Source organism: Populus nigra, chromosome 16, assembly GCF_951802175.1.
Source record: "Populus nigra chromosome 16, ddPopNigr1.1, whole genome shotgun sequence".
NCBI lineage: Eukaryota > Viridiplantae > Streptophyta > Magnoliopsida > Malpighiales > Salicaceae > Populus > Populus nigra.
The window spans coordinates 11,672,570-11,695,923 of NC_084867.1; the positions used below are offsets into that span (position 1 = coordinate 11,672,570).

Below are 23,354 nucleotides of genomic sequence, written 5' to 3' on the forward strand. Positions count from 1 at the left end.
TTAAATGAAATTTTTTATTTCAAAAACATTTTTAAACAAAAAAAAAAAGTCTCAGCCACAGCTCATTTAAAGACAAGCTATACAGAATCACTAGATCATTGCCCTGCGGGCCAGGTCAATATTTTTTTCCTAAAACTACAAAAAAATATCCAAGCTTGTTCAGATATAGTAGCTGGTGGACTACAATTTTAATGTAGTTCAATTCAGTTCTAGGTTTAGAGGGGGTATTTGGAGAATGTTAATAGTAGCCTTCCAAGTATATTTTTATTTAAAAATATATTAAAATAATTTATTTTTTATTTTTTAAAATTTGTTTCTAATATCAAGAAATCAAAACAATCTATAAATACTAAAAAAATAATTCAGAGCAAAAAAAATTAAAAACATTATTTTATGGATCGTTTTGATATGCTGATTTAAATAATTAATTTAAAAAATAAAAAAAATATTATTTTGATGTATTTTTAAATGATAAAAACTTTGAATGAGAATCGTTGTTACAATGTTAAACACTAATGTGTTTGGTATTGTGGTATTGTAGTTATGATATGAAAAAAATTAATTTAGAAAAATCTTTTTTTAGTTGTGGTTAATTGATATAAAATATATATTTGGTTAAAATTATAGTTGAAATTATTGTTAAATAAAAAATAATTTAAACGAGTTTTGTTCATATAGCTTTTGAAAGCTATATTGATAATAAAATGACTAAATATGACATATATCACTTTTATAGTTTTGAATTTCATTATTATGCATTGGATTATTAATACATTATAAATACAATAATATGACATTAAAGTTTTACTTTTATTGTTTTATTAAAGTAGTTACAACCCTATCATAAATATAATTTATTCAAGAAGATCTTTGATATTTATGATTTTATAAACATGAAACAATATTAGTTAAAAAATAATCAGAAATAAAATAATTATTGTGCATCTTGTTTGTGTTCTACATGTTGGAATTTATTTATTGATTGATCCTCCCACTTCTGCCACGATTTTTTATTTTTTTTTGTTAACTAACACTAAAAAACATGTGGTGCATTCTATATACTATGCCCCTGAGAGTATATACCAAGGTTTGTTAAAATTTAATTTTTTTATTTAAAATTATTTTTTAAAATTATTTTAATTTACTAGTATTAAAAATGATTTTTTTAAAATAAAAAATATATTATCATAATATATTTTTTAAAAAAAAAACTTTAAAAAACAATGTTATGATAATTGTAAATACTGTGTAGTTCAACCGCACAAGTCTTCGAAGTAAGAAGACAAAGGATACGGCAGAGAGACTTTTAGTACTGAGAAAGATAACTGATGCAATTAGACTACCGTACGTGTATTAAATAGATGCATGTGAAGACATGGAATCGTTAGCCACAGCTTATGTAGAGACAGACCATACAGAATATCATTGACCCGCAGGTCGGATCACATTTTCTTAAAGTTAAAAAGAATATCCAAGCTTGATGAGATACTAGTAGCTGGTGGACTAGAATTCTATTGCAGTTCAGTTCAGTTCAGTTCTAGTCTGAATTTTCGACACTTGCTTCTATGTTTAGCATAAATGCAACCACATTAATGATTGTGTTTCTCATCCTTTCTTTTCTGACCAAATGCCGGTTTGCTTGACTCAATAGTCTGCAAATTCTTGGACTGCAGACGTCCATGTATATCACATTACGGGAAAGGGAGAGGGTGGGACAGAAAAACTCAAAGGAAATTTCAATATAAGCTAAGCACAAATGACCATCTTGCATATAGCCGAAGCATACATTTAAGCGTATACATTAGATAGTTGCTAGCTGCGATTCGAAGAACGACAGAAAACACATAGTTAGGTTTACTCCGACAGTTGTAGACTTACCAGAATCAGCAATTGATCAACTGGTTGTTCTTAGGAAAACTACATATTTATACATAGGAACAGTAGCATGATATTTTTTGGACACCTACTAAGGGAAAGCAGCAGAAAGGAATTCCTCATCCTCCTCAAAAATCTGCAAATTCTTGGACTTCATTAAGAACTGAACTGCTTCTTCATTGAAACTGACCAGGACAGCCACCTTGATCAGCTCAGAGAGTGCGCTTATATGATCTTCTTTATCCCACAACACGCCCTCAGCTATGGCTTCAGCTAAATAAGTGGCATATTCAATGCGAACTTTGGGTCCACCAGCCTTGTCTGGCTTCTGTGTATAGAACTTTGAACTCTTTCTATCCCAACGAATCATTCGACTTCCTCTTACTTTCACAATCTCCCCTGAAGAGAGTGATAAACTATAGCTTACAGTAATTGGCTCCGCAGTCACAAGGGCAGTGATGTTGAGGAGGCACTGAACAGCTTCATGCCTCTTTTTCACTTGCATTTTTAAAGAAGGATCAGCTAAAAAGCCAAGAATGAGGCGAACCATCTCTTTTCCTATAAAAAGGACTCTTGGATTCAACGGTTTGAGTTTCACTCCATCTGCCAAGGACAGTTCTTCCTTCTGCGCTGATTCAGAAATTGTGCGAACTCCGATTTTTCTGTATATTTCAAGCAACTTACTTCGGGGCAAAGAAGGCAAGCTCGGCTGAGGATACCAGACAAGTACTGGGCGAGGAGAAAACTTTTCAAAAAGTTCCTTCAGAAGAAGGTCATCAGCTACAAAAACATCATTCTTGTCTAACAACAAAATTTCTCCACAGCCAGAATGAACAGGCAGTTTCATTAAGCCATCAGCAAGAGTTGTCTCCACCTCTGAGCTCCATCGACTCATAACACACTCCCAGAATGCACAACACTGAGCATGTGATAATTGGTATCCTGAAGTTTCCCAAACCTTCCAAAGCTTGCAGTGAGAATCAAAAGAAGGATAAGAAGTGACATTAAATGCAGTGGAGAAGAAACAAAGCAAGTCTGGCTCGTAGTATTCCTCCAAAAAATTAAACTGCTGACCAAAAAGACCATCTCTGTTGTGCAGGACACATTCTTCTGGATTAACCCACTTACCGTTCTCCTGTCCATCAGGAATCCAAATCTTTCTGGTTGCATCACTTTCTGGCATCCACTCATTTTTGCTCAAAAATTTGAATATTCGAACAATAGTGGAAAAATCAGAATGGTGATATAAGTTACTGGCTAGCAATGGGCATGCCTCTTCCACTTCAACAGTAACTCCTATAGAGCTCAGCTCTTCCCTATATGATGTGATGTTAGATCCATAAAACACTTCATCAATGAAAGGTCCGTCAGTGCTCTTCAAATACAAACCCCATTTGGAATCAAACAAGCAACAGTTGTCTGGAGTCCTGTAGCCAACATGGGTTCTTAACCACTCTCGACGAACATTTCTTAGAAAAGTGTCAGGAAAGGAGTAATCCTTCTCTTGCAATAAGATTCGGATGCACTCCAGCAAAGAGAGCACATTCTCAGAAGTTATGTGACAAGGATTCAGAGGAAAATAAAGACCCGCAGCCACAAATTCCACACCGGCTTTAAATTCAACAACAACTCCCATCTTCTTCAGCTCCCTTTCATATTCACGAATACCCTTCCCGTAGAACTTGTCACTGTCATCAATGAACGGAAGGAGAGTAATTGCAAGGATTGACTCCCATTCAGGACCATACAGGATGCAGTTTCCTGGACATCTATAATCTCCGAGCCGAGTCCTCAACCAATTCACTTCGCGGATGCACTTCTTCTGATCTGAAGGAAATTTAAGAGAATTTTCCTTTAGCTTTCTGTAGCACGACAGGAATGAAAAAACATTGTCTTTTGAAATGGAAGAAAACGATGCCTGTCGTTTGAAAGAGTGGACGAACACATTGACAGCCTCCTCAAAATCTACCTTTACTCCCAGCTGCTTCAACTCATTTTTGCGAGTGGTTATGTGACTTTCATAGAAATCATGATCAATCACTGGGACAGTGTTGAAAACCTCTAGAAGGGAGCCCCATTCAGGATCAGGAAAGAAACATTCACCTGGAGATTTGTAACCGACATTTGTCTTCACACATCTCACGCCTTTAAGAGCTTTGGCAAGTTTGTCTGAAGATGTTGAATGATGCATGCAATCTAATATAAATAGAAGAGCCTCTGCTGTCAGAGAAGATGAAAATGAAGACAATAAGTTGTCAACAACCATCTGGTAATTCCCATTGAAGTCAACTATGACACCGAGCAACTGAAGTTCTGCTTTGAAACAATTAATTTCTTCACCATAGTCATCTTTATCAATGAAGGGTATTTTACTGATTTGCCTTGCAGTTTTCCATTCCTCACTGTATAGAACTGATCCATTTGGAGACGTGCAACCATGGGAAGTTCTTAACCATCTGCCTTCTTTCATTTTGCTAACAAAGTGATCCGGAGAAAGAAAGTTTTGCTTCAAAAATCTGATGAAATTGAGTATTGATATCACATAGCTTCTGGACAAATTGGATGATGCTGCAAGAGACATCAGATGATTTCCAATAAATCTACATGCTTCCCCATATTCGAACATGACTCCAATTGTTTTTAGCTCCTCTTTGTACTCCTTAATCTTATCACCATAAAAACCCTGGTCGATTAATGGGATATCCACAAGCACAGTTCCATTTTGCAAAGTCGTTCCCCAGTTTGAATTTCCACCATCTGAAGTAAGTAGGAATGACTGTGATGGTGGTCTGTGATCTGGAGAACCATTAACTATAATCATAAGCCAGCTACCCTCCTTTATGCATGTTAACAACTTTGCTGGAATGCGAATTCCTCTGCGTTTTAGCTCACGAATCCAATCCAACAGCAGAAATGCATTCTGTTTTGTGAGTGGCCCGGACACAGTAGGTATTCCAGCATTGGGAGGAGATATATTTGGAATATCAGAAGCTTTGACACGAGTAATAAGGAATTCCATAAACTTTTCTTCTGATGTTCTAGTGCCAGCAAAACATGCCGGATGCAAGTAGTCCTCTCCGAGCTCGACGTAGTTTTCTTCCCTCCAAGGATTAGAACCAATCAACTCCACCCATTTGCTTCCGTTAGCAGGGACAAGAACTCCACTCCTTTCTTTGGTCACATGACCATAGCTATCTACTACTGGCATTTTACCACACAAAGAATCAACCCCCTCTGCATTCAGATAACCCCGTAAAAATGACTGGTATAGGAAGCAAGCATAGGCGATGGTGTTCTTCCTATTATCATTGAGATGATTAGTTACTTTTTCTGCATAGCCACGTAAATTTATCTCAGAAACTTTCACCTCAACTCTAAGCCATTGGAGGATGGCCTCCTTCTTAGAAAATGAATAGATGGCTTCCTGTGTACTTTTCGGCAGGAAAAATCTATTTCCAACAAATCCAAATTCCTTGTTCCAATCAATCAACCAAGATATATAACGAGTTTGATGTGATCGACATAACAACCTCTCACTGTTCTTCTGAGCTGATTCGTTGATGCTGCACAAAGACACACTACCATCACGATCTACATATTTTATAAGTGGAATGTCGCCCATAGTGGTGGTGCAAAACTTCGTACACCAATTATTGGCCACAAAAAGAAGAATTTGCAGATAAACATCTTCTGAGACACCCATTAAGAGATTAGAACTCCGAATGCACCTTGCATACCATTCATTGTTCACATGTCCCACGCCCAAGAAATCAAGTATATGATCATACTCAGATTTATCAAAGTGAGAGCTCAGAACATACCAGCCATGGGATGAAAGGTTATGAAATCTCACCCCTTCCTTCCTTGCCTTTTTCAACACGCTCCAGAATGCAGGCATTATTCGACCAATTTCTGATGGTTTGTGGAAGAACTTCTGCTCTGTGAAAGGCTCACTTGGAACAATTTCTTCTTCAGCCAGCTTTACTTTGATTGATTCTCTCACAGCATTAAGTGTTGGATAGTGAGAACTCTTGATTGGCAAGAACTGGAACAATCGAGGCAGACTAGACACCGGTGCATCTTCTCTCATTTTGACTAACGACACTAATGCATTAATAAAAGCAAGCGGCACGCAATCAAGAATCCCTTGATTCCAATTGTCATCCAAAAGTATTGTTTCCCTAGATGATGCCAGAATAAAATCTGCTTGAATTATGAAGGGGAAATTGGTGACCATCTCCGTAGGAAGAAACGCATAGATTCCAGGCAAGCTCATTCCTCGACGGAGACGCTCTCCATTAGGAAAAGCCAGAGTGATTACCCAATCTTCCACTCCCATTCTCTTCTCGACTTTGTTTTTTTTTTTCACTGGAAACTTCTGTTTCCACACAGAATAGCTGCATTCTCTGTCTTGCTCATCTGGACTGTTTTCCTCCGCAGACAGATGGAGTGTGTAGGACTCAGCATCGATGCTCTCCCTAGTCCTGAAATTAGTTTCTTTTGTAATAGCTATAGCACTCACTGTATTGAGCCTAGGATCCTCGTTCTCTTCCCTGACAGAAAGGCTTTTAATCTTCGAAAGAAATAAAAGCACTTCAGGATGAATGCTGGACAGCTGCTGCTTCACAGGCTTCACCTTGTCAGGTTTCAGGGGCAAGACTATTGTTGTTGTCGGAAGAGTTGAATTGGAACCGTATATTTGTTTAATGTCAGAAAGAGATGGATTCTCCTCAACCCATTCAGGAACAACGTATCCAAGATTGCAGTGGGGGCAAGGCTTTTCGTTGAAGCGTATCTGATAGCCGTTGCTGAATATGATAGGCTGCGGAGTGATCAGAAACACACTCTTGAACCCAATTCCTGAAAATCAACCAATTGTTTGGTACTTTAGAACAACATTAAACATACAGTATAAAACCTTTCCTATGGCTAAAGCTGGTAAAGATCGTGCACTAAATTCAGAGTCAAGTAGAGAAATCTACTTTAATAAATAACTTAATCACAAGTCTTGTTCTCCATACTTATCATGAACGACAAGTAATTAAACGCACATGGGCATGGAGCTTAAGATTGGCCCTGCTGATTTAGAACTAACGAACTATAGAATCACTTCTGCTTTGTGATCTTTGGAATCAACCACGACGTTGACAATAGCAAAAGATTTTCTGAAATTTTCAACATTGAGCAGAATGGTCTCATTTCAATATTTTATTCACATTCAGCATAAACATATAAGATAAATATTCCATTTAAACCTGGGAGGCTACTAGTTGAAATTTAGTCAGGAGTGAGTGAGTGAGAAAAATACCTTTCTCCCCAATATAACCACGTTTCCTGTTGCCTTTCTTAGTGGAATTCCCAACACTGCAAATCGACTCTATGTTTTTAGCAGAAAAACCCTTCTCGCTATTGAAGATCAGCAAAGTGGCTGGTGCCCCCGTGGCTGTTATATCACGAGATGTCAAGACGAACTCGAGCGAAGGGTCTACACCTTCCAAGTACTCATTGTCTTCTGCATTCTGAGAATGAAAATTCACCACTTGGTAAATTACACATCCATTATTTAAGTACCTGAGAATTAAGCAACACGAACTCGAGCAAAGGGTCTACACCTTCTCGCTATCACGAGATGTATAATGTTGTTTTGTGACCAAGTTCCATATAAAAGATAAACGGTAATCCCTACGTACGAGGTTGAAAGGATATTAATGTAGGAAATGCAATGTTTACGTAATTTGTGATGCAAGTGGCTTTAATTAGTAATTGTGCGGCTGTCATAACTCCCTAGTATATTAATTATTTGGAATTAAGGAAAACACCAAGATTCAAGGCTCAGCATGGGAACAAAACTATTAGCAAGTCATTGACCACCAAGTCAACACATCATTATTCTCTTTACTCCACAAACAGATAATTAAGTAAAACCAACACAAGAAAGAAGAAAAGGAAAGAAAGAAAAACCTGAATGAGTTCCATGAGAAAGTGGACATCTTTAGTGTAGAGCTCGGCAGAGAGATACTTGACAGCCTGATCAAGCATAGGAGCCAAAGGGTTCCTTTCTCCTCCTATTGAGAATGTCGTTTTTCTAATGTGCTCTATGTGTTCTCTCGGACTCGCCATTGCAACGAAAACCAAAGGATTCAATACATTAAAGATGTGAAATTAAAACCGAGATGGAATTTCAAGCCTTGAGAAAAATTAGTGGTGTGGTCTTGCTATGAAGAGGGAAGAGTACTGGAGAGATTGTGAATATTGGAAGCTTAACATGGAAGAAAGCAAGTTTGGTCTTGATGGGGGGAATAAAGTGGAAAGCTATAGATGAGTCATTAGACACCGTGGTCTTGCTTTGAAGGGGAGAGTCGAGAGACCTCTTAAAAAATCACTGCCTCTCGGTCTTCTAGGAGTCAATTTAGGGAGGACATCAATTTAGCCCTGGAATATATGTCGATTCTTAATTGCATCCCTAACCTATAAATTTTATCATTCCATTCCACACTTATTTTTTTTCATACATTTGTCAATTGATTACTTTTGTCTTTTTTTAAATGTATTTTTTATCTGTTGTGCATATTTTATGCATCAATTCGAAGAAATATTAATAAAAAGACTTGATTGAGAATGTTTTGAAATGATTGGGATTAAATTTATAAAATCTACAGGTTTTGTATTCAATCGAGAATGAGCACACAGGTCAGGGACTAAAATGAATTCCCTTAAATTTACCCAAACAGCGTGGAAATTCAAATCACTCCTGAGGGAACGAGCGATCTTCGGGGTCTAGCGTGATTAAAAGATTTTCGTACGGAAAAGCAAGAAAGTGTCAAATACAACAAGTCATGAGAATAAAAAGACAAAAGATGTGTCTTTTAAGACAAAAGATGGCGTTAGTGATTGTGGTATTTTTAGTAAATGTTTCTTAATTCTCGGTAAAATGCCAATGGAGAGATTCTATCAATAAATCATGTCGGTGGGGTTTTTTAAGATTTTTTTTAATTATTTAGAATAAATAATATAAAATTATGTAAATTAATAGTAAAAAAAACCAAGTATGCAAATAAAATTTTATTAAACATCAAAAATAAAGAAATAAAGTTAAATAATATTCGTTACAAATTTAATGTGTTTCCAATAAAATATTAAACTAAAACAATGGCAGAGCTAGAGGAGGAGGCTCGTTGTTTCCGAGACCATACGGCCAAAAAGGGACGCACATGTATCATCCTTCTGTGATGTAATGTTCATGACCATTTGGCGAAGTTGCTCATAATTCGTCGAGAGTTGCTCGTATTTTTCGGTGAGATAAGCCGTGTATTGTTCATAATTCGCTGATAGTTGCTTGTATTTTTTTGTGAGATGAGTCGTGTGTTGCTGCAAGGCCACAAACTCCTTAGATTGGGTGCTCGATACTGATTGGAAGCTCCCAACAATTGAGACTACGAGCCGCCCGCAAGTTATCGGTCGTAGTGTTGGTGAGCCCGTACACCCGATTTTTATCGAGTCCATTGGACGATCCAAGCTCCATCCATAAATCCGTATCGTATACAGAAACTTCAAAATTAAAAAATAAATTAAGAAATTAATATTATTTTTTTGTGTTTTTAAATATTTTAATATAAAATAATTTTTAAAAAATAAAAAATATTATTTTAATATATTTCTAAACAAAATATACTTTAAAAAAAATCATTATCACAATTTTAAATAATATTTTTAAGACATAATATGATATAAAAATTGAATTTTTTTAATAATAAGGATGCTATAATAATGAACATTGAAGAAATTTTGTAGGAGATTATCCCCGGCAGCAAGAACTCAAACCCTAGGTCCTATTTTTCTGTATGATCGGCAAATCTCATTCACTCTCTTTGTCTTTGAATGATATAAGACTTCATATTCTTTTAAACAGTGTAATTTCCTTAAAATTTTATTTTATCCTTCAAAAGAAATTCTAAAAATAAGCTATAATAATTATAGCATCCAATACCACAGGAGATTAACTGCCAATTGCCTAAAAATGGCATAAGAACACATAGAAAACTCTCAGGTGGAAAGAGATGTGCGCACACACACACACACACACCAGGTGCTGCTCTTTATCTTTTGTGTATTCATTTCACTTCTTCGTCTTCATCCTTTTCTTTTTTCAATTCAATTCGTGGATTTTATTTTTTATTCCAATATTCATCTTAATTCCTCCCTTTTATTTTGTTGTTTTAAAACATAGATCCAGATCGATGCAAGGACTGTATCCCTATGTTTATGATATATTCATGAGATCTGCAACCAAAGAAAGACACCAAAACCTACAAATACACCGGAAAAGGCACAAGATGCCATGCAACTTACTGGAAAAGAGACACGAGAAGTTGATTTTTTTATTTAAAAAAGGTTGAGTCTCTTCGAAGTTACACTAGGTTATCTGGATTTTAGATTAACACGGTATGTCACTCTAATTTAACTAAGTCAATTACAACTTCGATTTTTTAGATGTAAAATTTGGTCAAAACTCTAGATTAATCAAGTCCTGAATTAAACTATTAAGTTTGGTTGAGTTTGGTTGAGTTTTAGAATCAGATCTCGGATATTAATTTGTTAAACCAGATTGAATTTTAAAATTGTATCAATGTGTCAATGGATGTCCTAAACTTCTCTAATCCTTCCAAAGATTACAGTAATCATCAAATGAAGGATTTTATTTAACATTAACTGCATTGGAGGGGGGGGGAGAGAGGTAGAAGAGGGAAGAAATGGGAGGGAGAAACATCACCATCACCCCTGTCAGGCAAAAAGCTTGTCTCCACTATGGGATCTTTTCCAAATTTCCCGCGCACTAAACTCTTTGGCTATGAGCTCTCTGCAGATAGCATTGATAAAAGATAAGTGTCAAGGTTAAAATGTAAAATTAGTTGGAATCCTGTTCGTCTAGCTACCAAGTAGAAGGATAAAATCAAATAAAGTTCATTGCAGCAGGGCAAAAATTTACGAAGTGAGGGTTCCTCACAGGCAAGAAAATCCAAAACTCTCACACAAAGAACAAGGAAGGGAATAAAGAAAGCAATTCACGGCAGAAATAATTTGTTTTCTTTGCAGCATTCTTTTTTCTTTATTTTTCTCAATTTCCCAATAACTATGAACTAAATTTTGATTCTCGGTTCAGAGGAGTTTTATTCTATTATTATTTTAGATTGCGAGAAAAGATATTTTCAATTTCACTTTTAGATATAAGTATTTATTTTGTCTAATTTGGTATATAATCTATTATTTTCATTCAAGCTTTTTGAATGATTTATGTAATAAGTATGCTTTTGTTTTTGTAAATTTTTCAAATTGTAATTGTTGATTTTAATTAAAAAAATAAAATAAATAAATTAGATTGATTTAACTTTTAAGAATAAGACAACTAAAAGTCATTAAACTTTTTAACGATAACTTGGAATACTTGATTATTTTTTGCTATTAAAGCCTTCATCACCGAATATAAAAATTGCTTTTCGATCTTTAATTTCATTGATGTTAAGGAATTAATTAGGGCCTTTTTCTAACTAATTTGATCTTTTTTTATCTTCATAGCTCAAAGGAATTTAAGTATTTTCTTGAATTAAAAAATATTTATTTTATTTTGATGATGAATCTAATTTGTTAAAAGAACAATCCATTTGAACCGAACATAAATACACTAAATTATCTTTTACATTTTAATTTTAGAATTTTAATTTTCTTTAGTTTTCTTATTAATCCCCAATCTTTATTTCTATTTCTTGTAAGAGGAATTAAGACAATTTCCCTGATTTGGCTTTAGTGTCTATGAACCATGACACTCAATCTTGCACGGACCCTAATGTTATGGAGGCTAAGGTTGTGGTTGGTTCTTGTGGACATGACGGGCCTTTTGGAGCTGCTGGTGTTAAGAGATATTGAAGAGTATTGGCATGATTGATAGTGTTCCTGGAATGAAAGCACTCGACATGAACGCTGCTGAAGATGCAATTGTTAGGCTTACAAGAGAGATTGTGCCTGCTATGATTGTTACAGGCATGGAAGTTGCAGAAATTGATGGAGCACCAATAATGGATTATATATATATATATATATATATATATATATATATATATATATAAAAGTTCATGTGCAAATCATACTGTTTTATTCCTGATTATATATTAAAAGTGTTTGTTTATGTGGTTGTTTTGAAGCAAACCACATAAGTCAAAATCATTCTCCAAGAGATAAAGATCGCAGGAGCATATCCTCGCAAGAAGATCGATGATGTAGAAGTGGCACCAGAGCCCCAGAGTCTAGCATATTGAATATAAACTGTTCATCTTCTTCTTTAATTCTCTGAAATAGCTCTCTCTATGAATTGGTTGCCTAAACCTAAAAGGGCAATTGATTAACTTTTCAATTTTGAGCTGTTTTTACCTTTCAAAAAATATTTTGAAAAAAATTAATTTTTTTAATTTCAAATTAACTTTTTTTATATTTTCATATAGTTTTAATATGTTGATATTAAAAATAACTTTTTAAAAATAAAAAATATTATTTTAAAAAATTTATGAATAAGAAATATTTTAAAAAACAACTATTACCATATTTACAAGTACCATTAAAAATTTTAAATATAAATTAATTAACTTTTTATTAAATATCATAATCAACGTGATTCTGCACAACCAAACACAAAACAACACTTAATATTAGGTTTATTTTTTTAAAAAAAAATCACTCTTGTAACTTAACTTGGGCCTTTAACTGAGTTTTTTTTTAATTTTAGAGGTAATTTGATCTTTTAATTAATATTAATAATAATTTTTTTAATTTTATTTTTTAATATTGAATTGATCAAGAATTATATTTTATAAATCATTTTTCCCCACTTTATATGGGGTTTTCACGATCATGAACAAATATCTATATTAAAAAATAACATAAATAATATTTTGAACCTCACTTAAAGTATACTTGAAATAAATTTTTTTATGGACTATGAATGATGACAAATCAAGTAAATGATGTATTTTTATTTGCTTAAGTCAAATTAATTTCACAATTTAAACCCTATTTAAAAAAAAACAAAAATCGATTAGTGAATCAAATCAATTTAATCTACTTAAATAGTAGATTAGTGACAAATTTTTTAGGTTATTCAATACTTAACAGCTCTATAAGCAATCCTTGAGCCTCTTTATATCATACATCTACCGGAACTTTCTCTGATAAGCAATCACAAACTGAATTTAGATGAGCATACAGATTAAGTTTTTATTGCTTCTGCTTTCGTTGAAAAAAAGCTTATATTTTCTTCATTTTTCTCCTTCGGCTCTCGGGGAGCTTTGGAAAGAAAACGGAGAAGATTCAGGGCGTTCCTAAAGGAAAGAATCTGCTGAAAGTTAAAATCATGCTACTGTCCAACTTGCACAGGCGGCCATCACAAAGCTCGTCTTCTTATCCATTAAGAAGTTTGCTAGAAAGAGTGAAGGAATCCCGTAGACCTTTTTTTGTTTTCCCTTTGCTGCTTTTGTTGTCACGAGTCATGTTCTTTGCAATGATGGGAAATTGGGAATTTTCTTTTATCAAGTGCTCTGTTTCATATTAACAATTCAGCCGTGAATATCATGCTATATAGATGTGAATTACTGTGTTCTGAAAAAGTTTTCTAGGCAACCATTTTCCTTGCCCCAACTTCCAATGATCTGACGAAATTTGGATAAATCTGATGCTGGTGTTCATTTGAAAGTGACGTTGTACGGAAGCGGAATACACATCAAGACCTTTTGAAGCTCCTAATGATGTTTGGCCCTTTCGATAGAAGATTCACAAGATATTGAAGTTCCGAAGGACTGCTGTGCAATTTGGATGAGTTTTGCAAAACCTATCATCCCGAGTGACAAATATTCAGATTCTTGGGCTTCAACAGAAACCTGAGCGTTCCCTTGATGAATTCCAGCAACTGAGCCAATTTGATCAGCTCAGAAGGTGCCCTTATCTGATGCTGTCCATAATACTACTCCAGATATTATCCTTCAGCAAAATGGGACTGAAATTCGATAGGACACAGTTCCACCGCTCTCCATACCTGCCACTTTCGTAAGAGGCCTCACTCTATCCCTAATATATTGTGCTTTGCTCAGTCTTGCATTCACTTTTCCCCCCGAAGATAGACGCATGCTATAGCTTTACAATAGCTGGTTTCATTTCAAGGACAGTGAACCTAACTAAAAAAACTTTTATCTGCGGGTATGTCAGAAAAAGTTGATGATGGTGATTATACTTCATGGTTTTCTCCAAAATATTCAATTGCTACTAACCACCTTGTTAGGAGGCCAGAGACTCATTACTGGGGTGATTAAACTCCACCGAGTTCATTAGCATTTAGTATCCAAATTATTTAGGCAGTGGCACCATCAGGTTCCCAACTAAATTTCCTAGAGTGATGAAATCAGTCTCCATTTTTTAAAAAACAATTTTATTTCTAATCCAAGAGACAAAAAGAAAAAAATTATGTATTCTTCCAAAATGCTTATGACAAATCCACAAAATCTTCATCAAAGATCTCGGACTGTCAATATTATTGGCACTCACTATTTGCTCACATCAAACAAACAGCAAGTTTATATACCTCAAAGACTCAAACAATGAACGTGGTTAAATTATATTACGAGGCAATTATGGCACATAAAACCAGGTGAGCAGTACTATATCGATTTTCCATATGCAAAGCTCTGCGATAGGAGTTCTCCAATTAGAATGTTGATTGCATGATTTCTGATAAAGCATGATCATGTATAGGAATATCGAGCTCCACTTTTGTCCTGCAATGCAGTTGTGTTGGGCCTATATGCCTCTAAATCTTATAATATTTCTTAGCACAAACAGAAGTCTACCAAGACTCATCCCAGGTAGAAGAATTAAATCAAAATGGCATAAGGACATGCATGAGTTCCGAGCACACAGGGGCAGGGGCAGAACATTTCCATCAAACATATTTAAGAACACACCATTTTATAATTCAAAATGACCATGCATACAGCTGCAAAGCAAACAAAGCTGAAAAACACCCACCCAAGTTCACTAGATAGTAGACGGACTGAACCAGCTTAACCGCTGAACTCCGTAACATATTTGATCCAATAGTTCAGACCATCATACATATTAACAAAATTATACTTGCTTAGACAGATAAATGGTGCTGGAAGAAGCAAAGGACAAAAACAGAAGGTTGTGAACTTGTAACTATTAAGGGGTTCACACGTACCTAAACAGAAGGGAAGGCAGCATTAAGGAACTCCTCGTCCTCCAGAAAAGTTTGAAGATTATTAGATTTCATCAAGAATTGAACAGCTTGTTCATCAAAATTCAGGAGGAAAGCCAACTTGATCAGTTCAGAGAGTGCTTTTATTTGATCTTCTTTATCCCACAACACCCCCCGAGCTATTACTTCAGAAAAAGAGGTTGCATATTCAATAAGATTTTTCTGGCCGCCAGCTTTATCCATCTTCTGTGTGAAAAACTTTGAACACTCTTTATCCCAGCGAATCATACGGCTTGCTTTCACCTTCAGAGGTTCCCCGTCAGAAAGCAATAAACTATAGATTACAGTAATTGGCTCCATAGTCTCCAGCACCTTAAGATTCAGGAGGCACTGGACAGCTCCATGCCTCTTTGTTGCTTCCATATCAAGAGAAGGATCTGCTAGAAAGCCAAGAATCAGTCTAATCAGCTCCTTTCCAATCCCAGCATCACTCGAATCCATCTGACTAAGTTCTACTCCATCTGCCAATGACAATTCTTCCTTCAGCACTGATTCAGATACAGTGCGAACCCCAATTTTCCTGTAGACTTCAAGCAACCTAGTTCGAGGCGAAGAAAGCAAGTTTGGCTGAGGAGACCATACAAATATCGGGCGCGATGAGAACTTCTCAAATAGGTCCTTTAATAGAAGGTCATCAGCAATAAAAACATCACTCTTGCTGGACAACAGAATTTCACCAGAGCGCAAAACAACAGGTAGCTTTACCAAATCATCAGCAAGGGTTCTCTCTGACCTTGAGCTCCTCTGCATCATAACACACTCCCAAAAAGCACAGCACTCAGCATGTGTCAATGGTCTTCCTAAACTTTCCCAAACCTTCCAAAGCTTACAGTAATCATCAAATGAAGGGTTGGATTTAACATTAAATGAACTGGAGAAGAAATGAAGTAATTTTGGCTTATAATGATTCTCCAATACATTCAGCTGCAGACCAAAGAGACCATTTTTGTCATGCAGAGCACATTCTTCTGGGTCAACCCACATTCCATTCTCAAGTCCATCTGGAATCCAAATCTTTCTGGTAGCATCACTATCTGGTTTCCACTTATTTTCTCTCAGACAATCATATACTCGAACTATAGTGTCGAATTCAGAATGGGAATCAAGATGACTGGCAAGCAATGAGCAAACCTTTTCTTCATCAACTCCTATTGCACTGAGCTCTTTTGAATACAATTTGATGTCAGAACCATAAAAATCTTCATCAATGAATGGTCCATCAGTAGGCTTCACGTAGGAACTCCACCGGGAATTGAACAAACAGCAGTTACCCGGAGACCTGAAACCAGCATGGGTCTTTAACCATCCTCGAGAAATATTTTTCAGAAAAGCATCGGGAAAGGAGTAGTCCTTTTCCTGCAGTAAAGCACGGATGCATTCCAGTAATGAAAGCACATTCCCGGGAGCTATGTCACGTGGATTTTGAGGAAAGCGAAGACCAGCAGCCACAAACTTCACACCGGCTTTAAATTCAACAACGACCCCCATACTCTTCAGCTCCTTTCGATACTCATGAATGCCATTCCCATAGTATTTGTCGCTGTCATCGATAAACGGAAGGCGAGTGATTGGATAAATTAACTCCCACTCAGGACCGAACAGAATACAATCTCTTGGAGATCTATAATCACCAAGCCGAGTCCGCAGCCATTTCACCTCGCGGATGCACTTCTTGAGATCTGAAGGAAATTTGTTTGGAGTTCCCTTCAGTTTTCTGTAGCATGATATGAATGAAAACACATTTTCCTCTGTAATGGAAGACAAAGATGCCCGCTTCATAAAAGTGTGAACAAACACTCTGACAGCATCCTCAAAGTCTACCTTTACTCCCAGCTCCTTCAACTCCGTATCGTGAGACATGATGCTGCTTCCATAGAAATTACTATCAACCAACGGGAAACCATCAAAAACCTTTAGAAGACAGCCCCATTCAGCATGAAACAAGAAACATTCGCCAGGACATTTGTAACCTAAGTTTGTCTTTACGCATTTTGTACTTTTCACTGCATTAACTAGTTTGTGAGCAGAACTAGAATGATGCATGCAATCCAAAACCAGAAGAAAGGCCTCCTTTGTCAGAGTAGATAAGCATGAAGGCGATTTAAAGCAATCAACAACCAATTGATAACTTTCATTGAAGCCAACTACAACGCCAAGCAACTGGAGTTCTGGTTTGAAAAAAAGGATGTCCTCGCCATAGTAATCTTCATCAATGAAAGGGATGTCACTAATTTGCCTCGCAGTTGTCCACTCCTGATCATAAAGAACAGATCCAACCGGAGACCTATCACCCCAACAAGTTCTTAGCCACCTTTTTTGTTTAATTGTGCCAATGAATTTATTTAGAGAAAGAAGATCAATCCTCAAAAATCTGATGAAATTCAGTATGGAGATAACATTGCTTTTAGTTAAAGCGGATGAAGGTGCCAAAGACATGAGATGGTTCCCGATAAATTCACATGCCTCGTCATACTCAAACATGACCCCAACTGTCCGTAGCTCCTCTCTATACTCCGTAATTTCAGGACCATAAAAATCCTGATCTATCAAAGGAATATCGGCAAGCACAGATGCACTCTGCAAAATGGTTCCCCAGTTTGAGCTTCTGTTGCTTGAAGCGAGTAGGAACGACTGTGATGGTGGTTTGTAACCAGGAGAGCCATTCATAGTAGTTTTAAGCCACCTACCCTCCTGTATGCAAGCCATGAACCTTTCTGGAATGCAAATTCCACTCCGTTTCAGCTCCCGAATCCAATCCAACAGCAGAAATGCATTTTGTTTGGTAAGTCCTGTTGACGCAGTAGGTATTCCAGCATTGGGGGGAGATATGTGAGGAATATCAGAAGCCTTAACATAATCTTCAAGGAAATTCATGAGTTGGTTTCCCACCGTGCTTGTGCCAGCAAAATATGCAGGATGCAAGTAGTCTTCTCCTAACTCAACATAGCTTTCTCCCCTCCAAGGATTAGAACCAATCAATTGCACCCATTTGCTTTCAGTAGCTGGGACTAGAACCGCATTCCTTGCTTTGATCACATGGCCATAGCTATCAACAAGTGGCATTTTACCACACAAAGAAACAACTTCCCTCTCCGATAGATATTCATTTAGTAATGAGTGATATAAGAAGTGAGCATAGGCAATCACAAGTTTCTGGTCGCAACTGACTTGATCTCGGTAGAGAACTGCATATTTATATACGCTTAAAGTAGTGATTTCAACCAGGTCTTCAAGCCATTCTAACACCAGTTCTTTGTTAGATGATGAATAGATAACTTCTTGTGTAGTTCTAGGCACAAAAAAATGATTTGCCATGCATCGGAACTCCCTGTTCCAATCAATCAACCATGAGACAGGAGAAGAGTAACGTGATAGGCACAGAGTTTTACTATTCCGTTGAGCAGATTCATTAACAGAGCACAAAGAAACGCTCCCATCGGCACCCACATATTTAATTAGTGGAATGTTCCTCATGCCTGAGCAGTGAAACTCGGACTGCCAATTAACAGCAAGGAAATGAAGAAGCTCCAGGTATGTTTCCTCTGAGACTCCCATTACAATATTAGAGCCTTGAATGCACTTTACATACCACTCACTGCTTACCGGTCTCACCCCCAAGAACTCCAGTATGTGATCATACTCTGGCTTATCAAATGAAGAATTCAGAACATAGCAACCATGGGATGAAAGTTTGTGCAAGCTCACTCCTCGCTCCCTTGTCTTCTTCAGTATATTCCAGAAAGCAGGCATTAATCGGCCAACTTCACGTGGTTTATGAAAGAACTGCTGTGCTGTGTATGACTCACTTGGAATGATATCCTTTTCAGCCAGCTTCGCTTTAATTGATTCTCTCACAGAATTCAACTTCTCAAAGGGGGACCTATGGACCGGCAAGAACTTGAACATTCGAGGCAGACTAGATACTGGTGCACCATCCACTGTTTTGACTAATGAGACTAATGCTTCGATAAAAGCAAAGGGAACACAATTAAGAATTCCCTGGTTCCATATGTTGTCCCATCGTATTGTTTCCCTTGATGAAGCTAGAATAAAATCTGCTTGAATTATGAAGGGAAAGTCGGTCACCATCTCGGTTGGAAGAAATGCATATATTCCAGGAGAGTACTTCATTCCCCTATGGAGGCGCTCTCCATTAGGAAAAGCCAAAGTGATCACCCAGTCCTCCACTTCCATTCTCATGTCTACTTTGTTTTCCTCCCTGACAGGAAATTTCTGCTTCCACAAGTAGTAGCTGCATTCTTTTTCAAATTCATCACTGTTTTCCTCTGCAGACAGATGGAGCGTGTAGGACTCGGCATCCATGTTTTTCCTTTGCACGAAATTTGTCTCTTTCGTAATAGCTACTGCACTAACAGTGTTGAGCCTGGGATCCTCATTTTCTTCCCTCACAGAAAGGCGTTTTATCTTTGAAAGGAACAGAAGGATTTCAGGATGAATACTCGACAGCTGCTGCTTCACGGGGTTCACCTTGTCAGGCTTCAAGGGCAAAATCAGTGTAGTGGTTGGGAGGGTAGAAGCGGAACCATAAATCTGCTTTATGTCAGAAAGAGATGGGCTATCATCAACCCATTCAGGAACTATGTATCCAAGATTGCAGTGTGGACAGGGCTTTTCATTGAATCGTATCTGATAGCCATTGCTAAATATGTAGGGCTGAGCAGCAATAAGAAACACACTCTTGAATCCAATTCCTGCATACCAAACCAAAACAAAGTTTCTTAGAACTGAATTGAAGATAAATATGAGGTGCTGACAGGCTCACTAATGGGTTACTAAATGGTACAGTTGCAAACCCTATCCACCTCTATCATGATTTATTAGCCAGCTCATGGTCATTCCATGAGCTCTCCATTAGTCATGTATGGTTAATGCAGTAGTAACCTGTGTTCCAAAGTTAATATCTTTTCATTCTTCTTTTTCCAGCCCTTACTTTTTACCTTTCTTGAATGCATCACATATGCTTTGCATGTTTGTGTTGTGCTTCGCTCAACGCCTTGGCAATGCAATGTTTAAGCAGACATGTTTACGAGGTTCAATTAGTTGAGTTTCCATACCAAACGACAGGGGTTTACCAGTTTCTAAGATGCTTGGTTGCAAGTTTTTCATTTGTCGTTGAAGCAAATATAGACTAAAAAACAAAAATGTACTAAAACACATTCAGAATCAGGATCCCCGATCCAGCAGAAGCTATAAGACTCTAGCCAGTCACACAACCGAGAAACAACACGACACAAGAAATAAGCCGGCAGCTCGGAAGTGCGCACAACTTATAAAATACACTGTTGCACAAGAAATTGAGCAAGGAAAATACCTTTCTCCCCAATATAGCCACGCTTCCGGTTCCCTTTCTTAGTGGAATTTCCAACATTGCAAATGGACTCGATATTTTTTGCAGAAAAACCCTTCTCATTATTGAAGATGAGCAAAGTAGCAGGTGCGCCAGTGTTTGTAATATCTCGAGATGTTATGACAAACTCAAGTGAAGGATCCACCCGTTCCAAGTATTCATTATCTTCAGCATTCTGTGAAAGGAATATTCACCTTGGAATCAAAGGATAGTAAACTATGCATATTATAGCAGATCAAAATAACTGCTACAAAAATTAAAATATCCAAAATTCAACAAATTATGATGATAGCAATCCATTCCTTCTTCATTTTTATTAACTGTTAAAGACCTTGAATGATCAAAATTAGGTAGCTTAATGACTTCATTTCAATTAGAAAAACAACAAGAACCCATTTTTTCACCGAAAGCCACAGCAAAAAAAAAAAAAAAACAGTCATTGACTCAACTTGACTCTTAGCTTTTCAATTCAGTAAAACAAAAAACAACAGAAATTTGCAGCTTCCAACTTTAATCACTAGCAAAGCAATCAGTGACTACAAAATTAAAAGAGAAAGAATGGATCAAGGGCAAATAAAAATATAAAGTAAAACATGCAACGTTGAACATACTAAACAGCATTGTCTGGTCACATTGATAAAAAAGAAAGAAAACCTGAATGAGTTCCATAAGAAAGTGGACATCTTTAGCGTAGAGTTCAGCAGAAAGATACTTGACAGCCTGATCAAGCATAGGAGCCAAAGGGTTCTTTTCTCCTCCTATTGAGAATGTAGTTTTTCTTATGTGCTCTATGTGTTGTTTTGGAGTTGCCATTGTTGCTCTTGCAAACAGAAAAGAAAAAACACCCAGAAACCAAAAAAGAAAAACACGAAATTGAGTAGTTACAGTCTTAAAGAGAGAAGAAAGCAAACTTGTAGAAGGAAACAAAGAAAGCTCGAAAAGAGGAGAAGGTAGCGGGAGCGGTAGTAGTGAGTAGTGAAGTGAAGGGAGATAGGCAGACTAGAAACTAAGAAGACTCCTTCATGGGGAAGAGAAAAAAGAGGAAAAGCATTGATGTGGAAGAGAAAAAAGAGGAAAAGCATTGACTTGCAAAAAAAAAAAAAAAAAAAAAAACCGGAAATAAAGGGATACAGTAGACATGCAGACTCTTTGCGTCTGTTCAATAATAATAATAATAAACCGTTTTCTTTTTTCATTTTCGATTTCTTCCTTTTTTTAATAAAAAATTAGAAAGAATGTTCATTTATTGAGAATGGAAAAAAAAAACGAGTTCCTAGAAAATGCATTAAGATTAAAAAATCTATTTTTTATGAAAAACTGAAAACATAATTTATAATAACTATTTTAATCTTTTTTATTGTTTATAATCTAATTACAAAATATTAATTTTTATCATCTAAATTAAAAATTATAATGAGAATTTATTCTTGTTAACTAAAAATAATATCTTTTATATTACATTTATAATAAAACAATTATGACACTAACTAAACATGAAAATATAGAACAAAAAATAATTTTAAATTTTTACATTTCTAAAATAATTATTTTTATATGTTTTTGGGTCGTTTTAATGTGATGGTATGAAAAATAATTTATAAAAATAAAAAATATATATTGTTTTGATATATTTTTTAGTGAAAATACTTTAAAAAGTAATCATTACTACACTTTCAAACATCTTCAAATTCTTAAGTATTCAAAACAAGAAGACAAAGGATACATAAAGAGATGATTAGTATTGAAAAAAATACAAAGTAGATTGATACAATTAGGACCATATCTTATGTGTATTATATAGATAAATGCATGTCAAGATATGGTGAACATGTTTGTTATTGTGAGAGCGTGGTTATGTTTTAAAAAATATTTTTTATTTAAAAATATATTAAAATAATAATTTAGTATTATTATTTAAATTTAATTTTTAATATCAAAACAATTTGAAAACATCATCAAATAATTAATTTGAAATAAAGAATTTTTTTTAAAAAAAATATTTTTAAAATACAAAAATAAACAGGTTTTAATCATTAGCCACAACTTACATAAAGACAGGCTATATAGAATTACTAAATCATTGGTTCACAGGTCAAGTTAATTTTTCTTAACATTAAAAAAAATTACATCATTTTGGTATTTATCACCGTAATATATTGATAGAATAATCATTCCGTCGGTAATTTTATATTTTATTCAGTAAATTCCTAGAAGTGAATATCAGTGGACATCTTTAGTGTAGAGCTCGGCAGAGAGATACTTGACAGCCTGATCAAGCATAGGAGCCAAAGGGTTCCTTTCTCCTCCCATTGAGAATGTCGTTTTTCTAATGTGCTCTATGTGTTCTCTCGGACTCGCCATTGCAACGAAAACCAAAGGATTCGATACACAAAAGATGTGAAATTAAAACCGAGATGGAAGAGGGAAGAGTACCGGAGAGATTGTGAATATTGGAAGCTATAGATGAGTCATTAGACACCGTGGTCTTGCTTTGAAGGAGAGACCTCTTGAAAAATCACTGTCTCTCGGTCTTCTAGGAGTCAATTTAGGGAGGACATCAATTTAGCCCTGGAATACATGTCGATTCTTAATTGCATCCCAATACTATTAATTTTATCATTCATAGGGAAGGAAACTAAGAAGACTCCTTCATAGGGAAGGAAACTGGTACAGGTAGGTGTGGAGGAGAAAAAAGAGGAAAAGCATTGATGTGGGGGGCAAAAAAAAAGAGGAAAATAAAGGGATACAATAGACATGCAGACTCTTTGCGTTTGTTCAATAATAATAATAAACCGTTTT

At 35.9% G+C, this 23,354-nt stretch overlaps 2 protein-coding genes across 2 annotated transcripts; both read right to left on the reverse strand.

Annotated features, from left to right (window-relative positions):
• Positions 1-1,747: 1,747 nt before the first annotated feature.
• LOC133675251 (uncharacterized) lies at positions 1,748-8,207 on the reverse strand. Its single transcript, XM_062096574.1, has 3 exons — positions 7,837-8,207; positions 7,184-7,394; positions 1,748-6,735 (listed from the first exon to the last, which is right to left on the reverse strand). Exons 1-3 carry the CDS (start codon positions 7,993-7,995, stop codon positions 1,967-1,969), a joined length of 5,139 nt encoding a protein of 1,712 aa, XP_061952558.1. The 5' UTR covers positions 7,996-8,207; the 3' UTR covers positions 1,748-1,966.
• A 6,638-nt stretch (positions 8,208-14,845) lies between these two features.
• On the reverse strand, positions 14,846-21,571 carry LOC133676215 (uncharacterized). The gene is made up of 3 exons (XM_062097837.1): positions 21,210-21,571; positions 20,520-20,730; positions 14,846-19,899 (listed from the first exon to the last, which is right to left on the reverse strand). Exons 1-3 carry the CDS (start codon positions 21,366-21,368, stop codon positions 15,131-15,133), a joined length of 5,139 nt encoding a protein of 1,712 aa, XP_061953821.1. The 5' UTR covers positions 21,369-21,571; the 3' UTR covers positions 14,846-15,130.
• Between the last annotated feature and the right edge of the window lie 1,783 nt (positions 21,572-23,354).

Coding starts and splice junctions, on each gene's coding strand:
- LOC133675251 (XM_062096574.1), bottom strand. CDS start 7,995: ATGGCGAGTCCGAGAGAACACATAGAGCACATTAGAAAAACGACATTC. Junction 7,395..7,836: donor TTCTCATGGAACTCATTCAG/GTTTTTCTTTCT, acceptor TTTCATTCTCAG/AATGCAGAAGACAATGAGTA. Junction 6,736..7,183: donor TGGTTATATTGGGGAGAAAG/GTATTTTTCTCA, acceptor GTTGATTTTCAG/GAATTGGGTTCAAGAGTGTG.
- LOC133676215 (XM_062097837.1), bottom strand. CDS start 21,368: ATGGCAACTCCAAAACAACACATAGAGCACATAAGAAAAACTACATTC. Junction 20,731..21,209: donor TTCTTATGGAACTCATTCAG/GTTTTCTTTCTT, acceptor TTCCTTTCACAG/AATGCTGAAGATAATGAATA. Junction 19,900..20,519: donor TGGCTATATTGGGGAGAAAG/GTATTTTCCTTG, acceptor TTTGGTATGCAG/GAATTGGATTCAAGAGTGTG.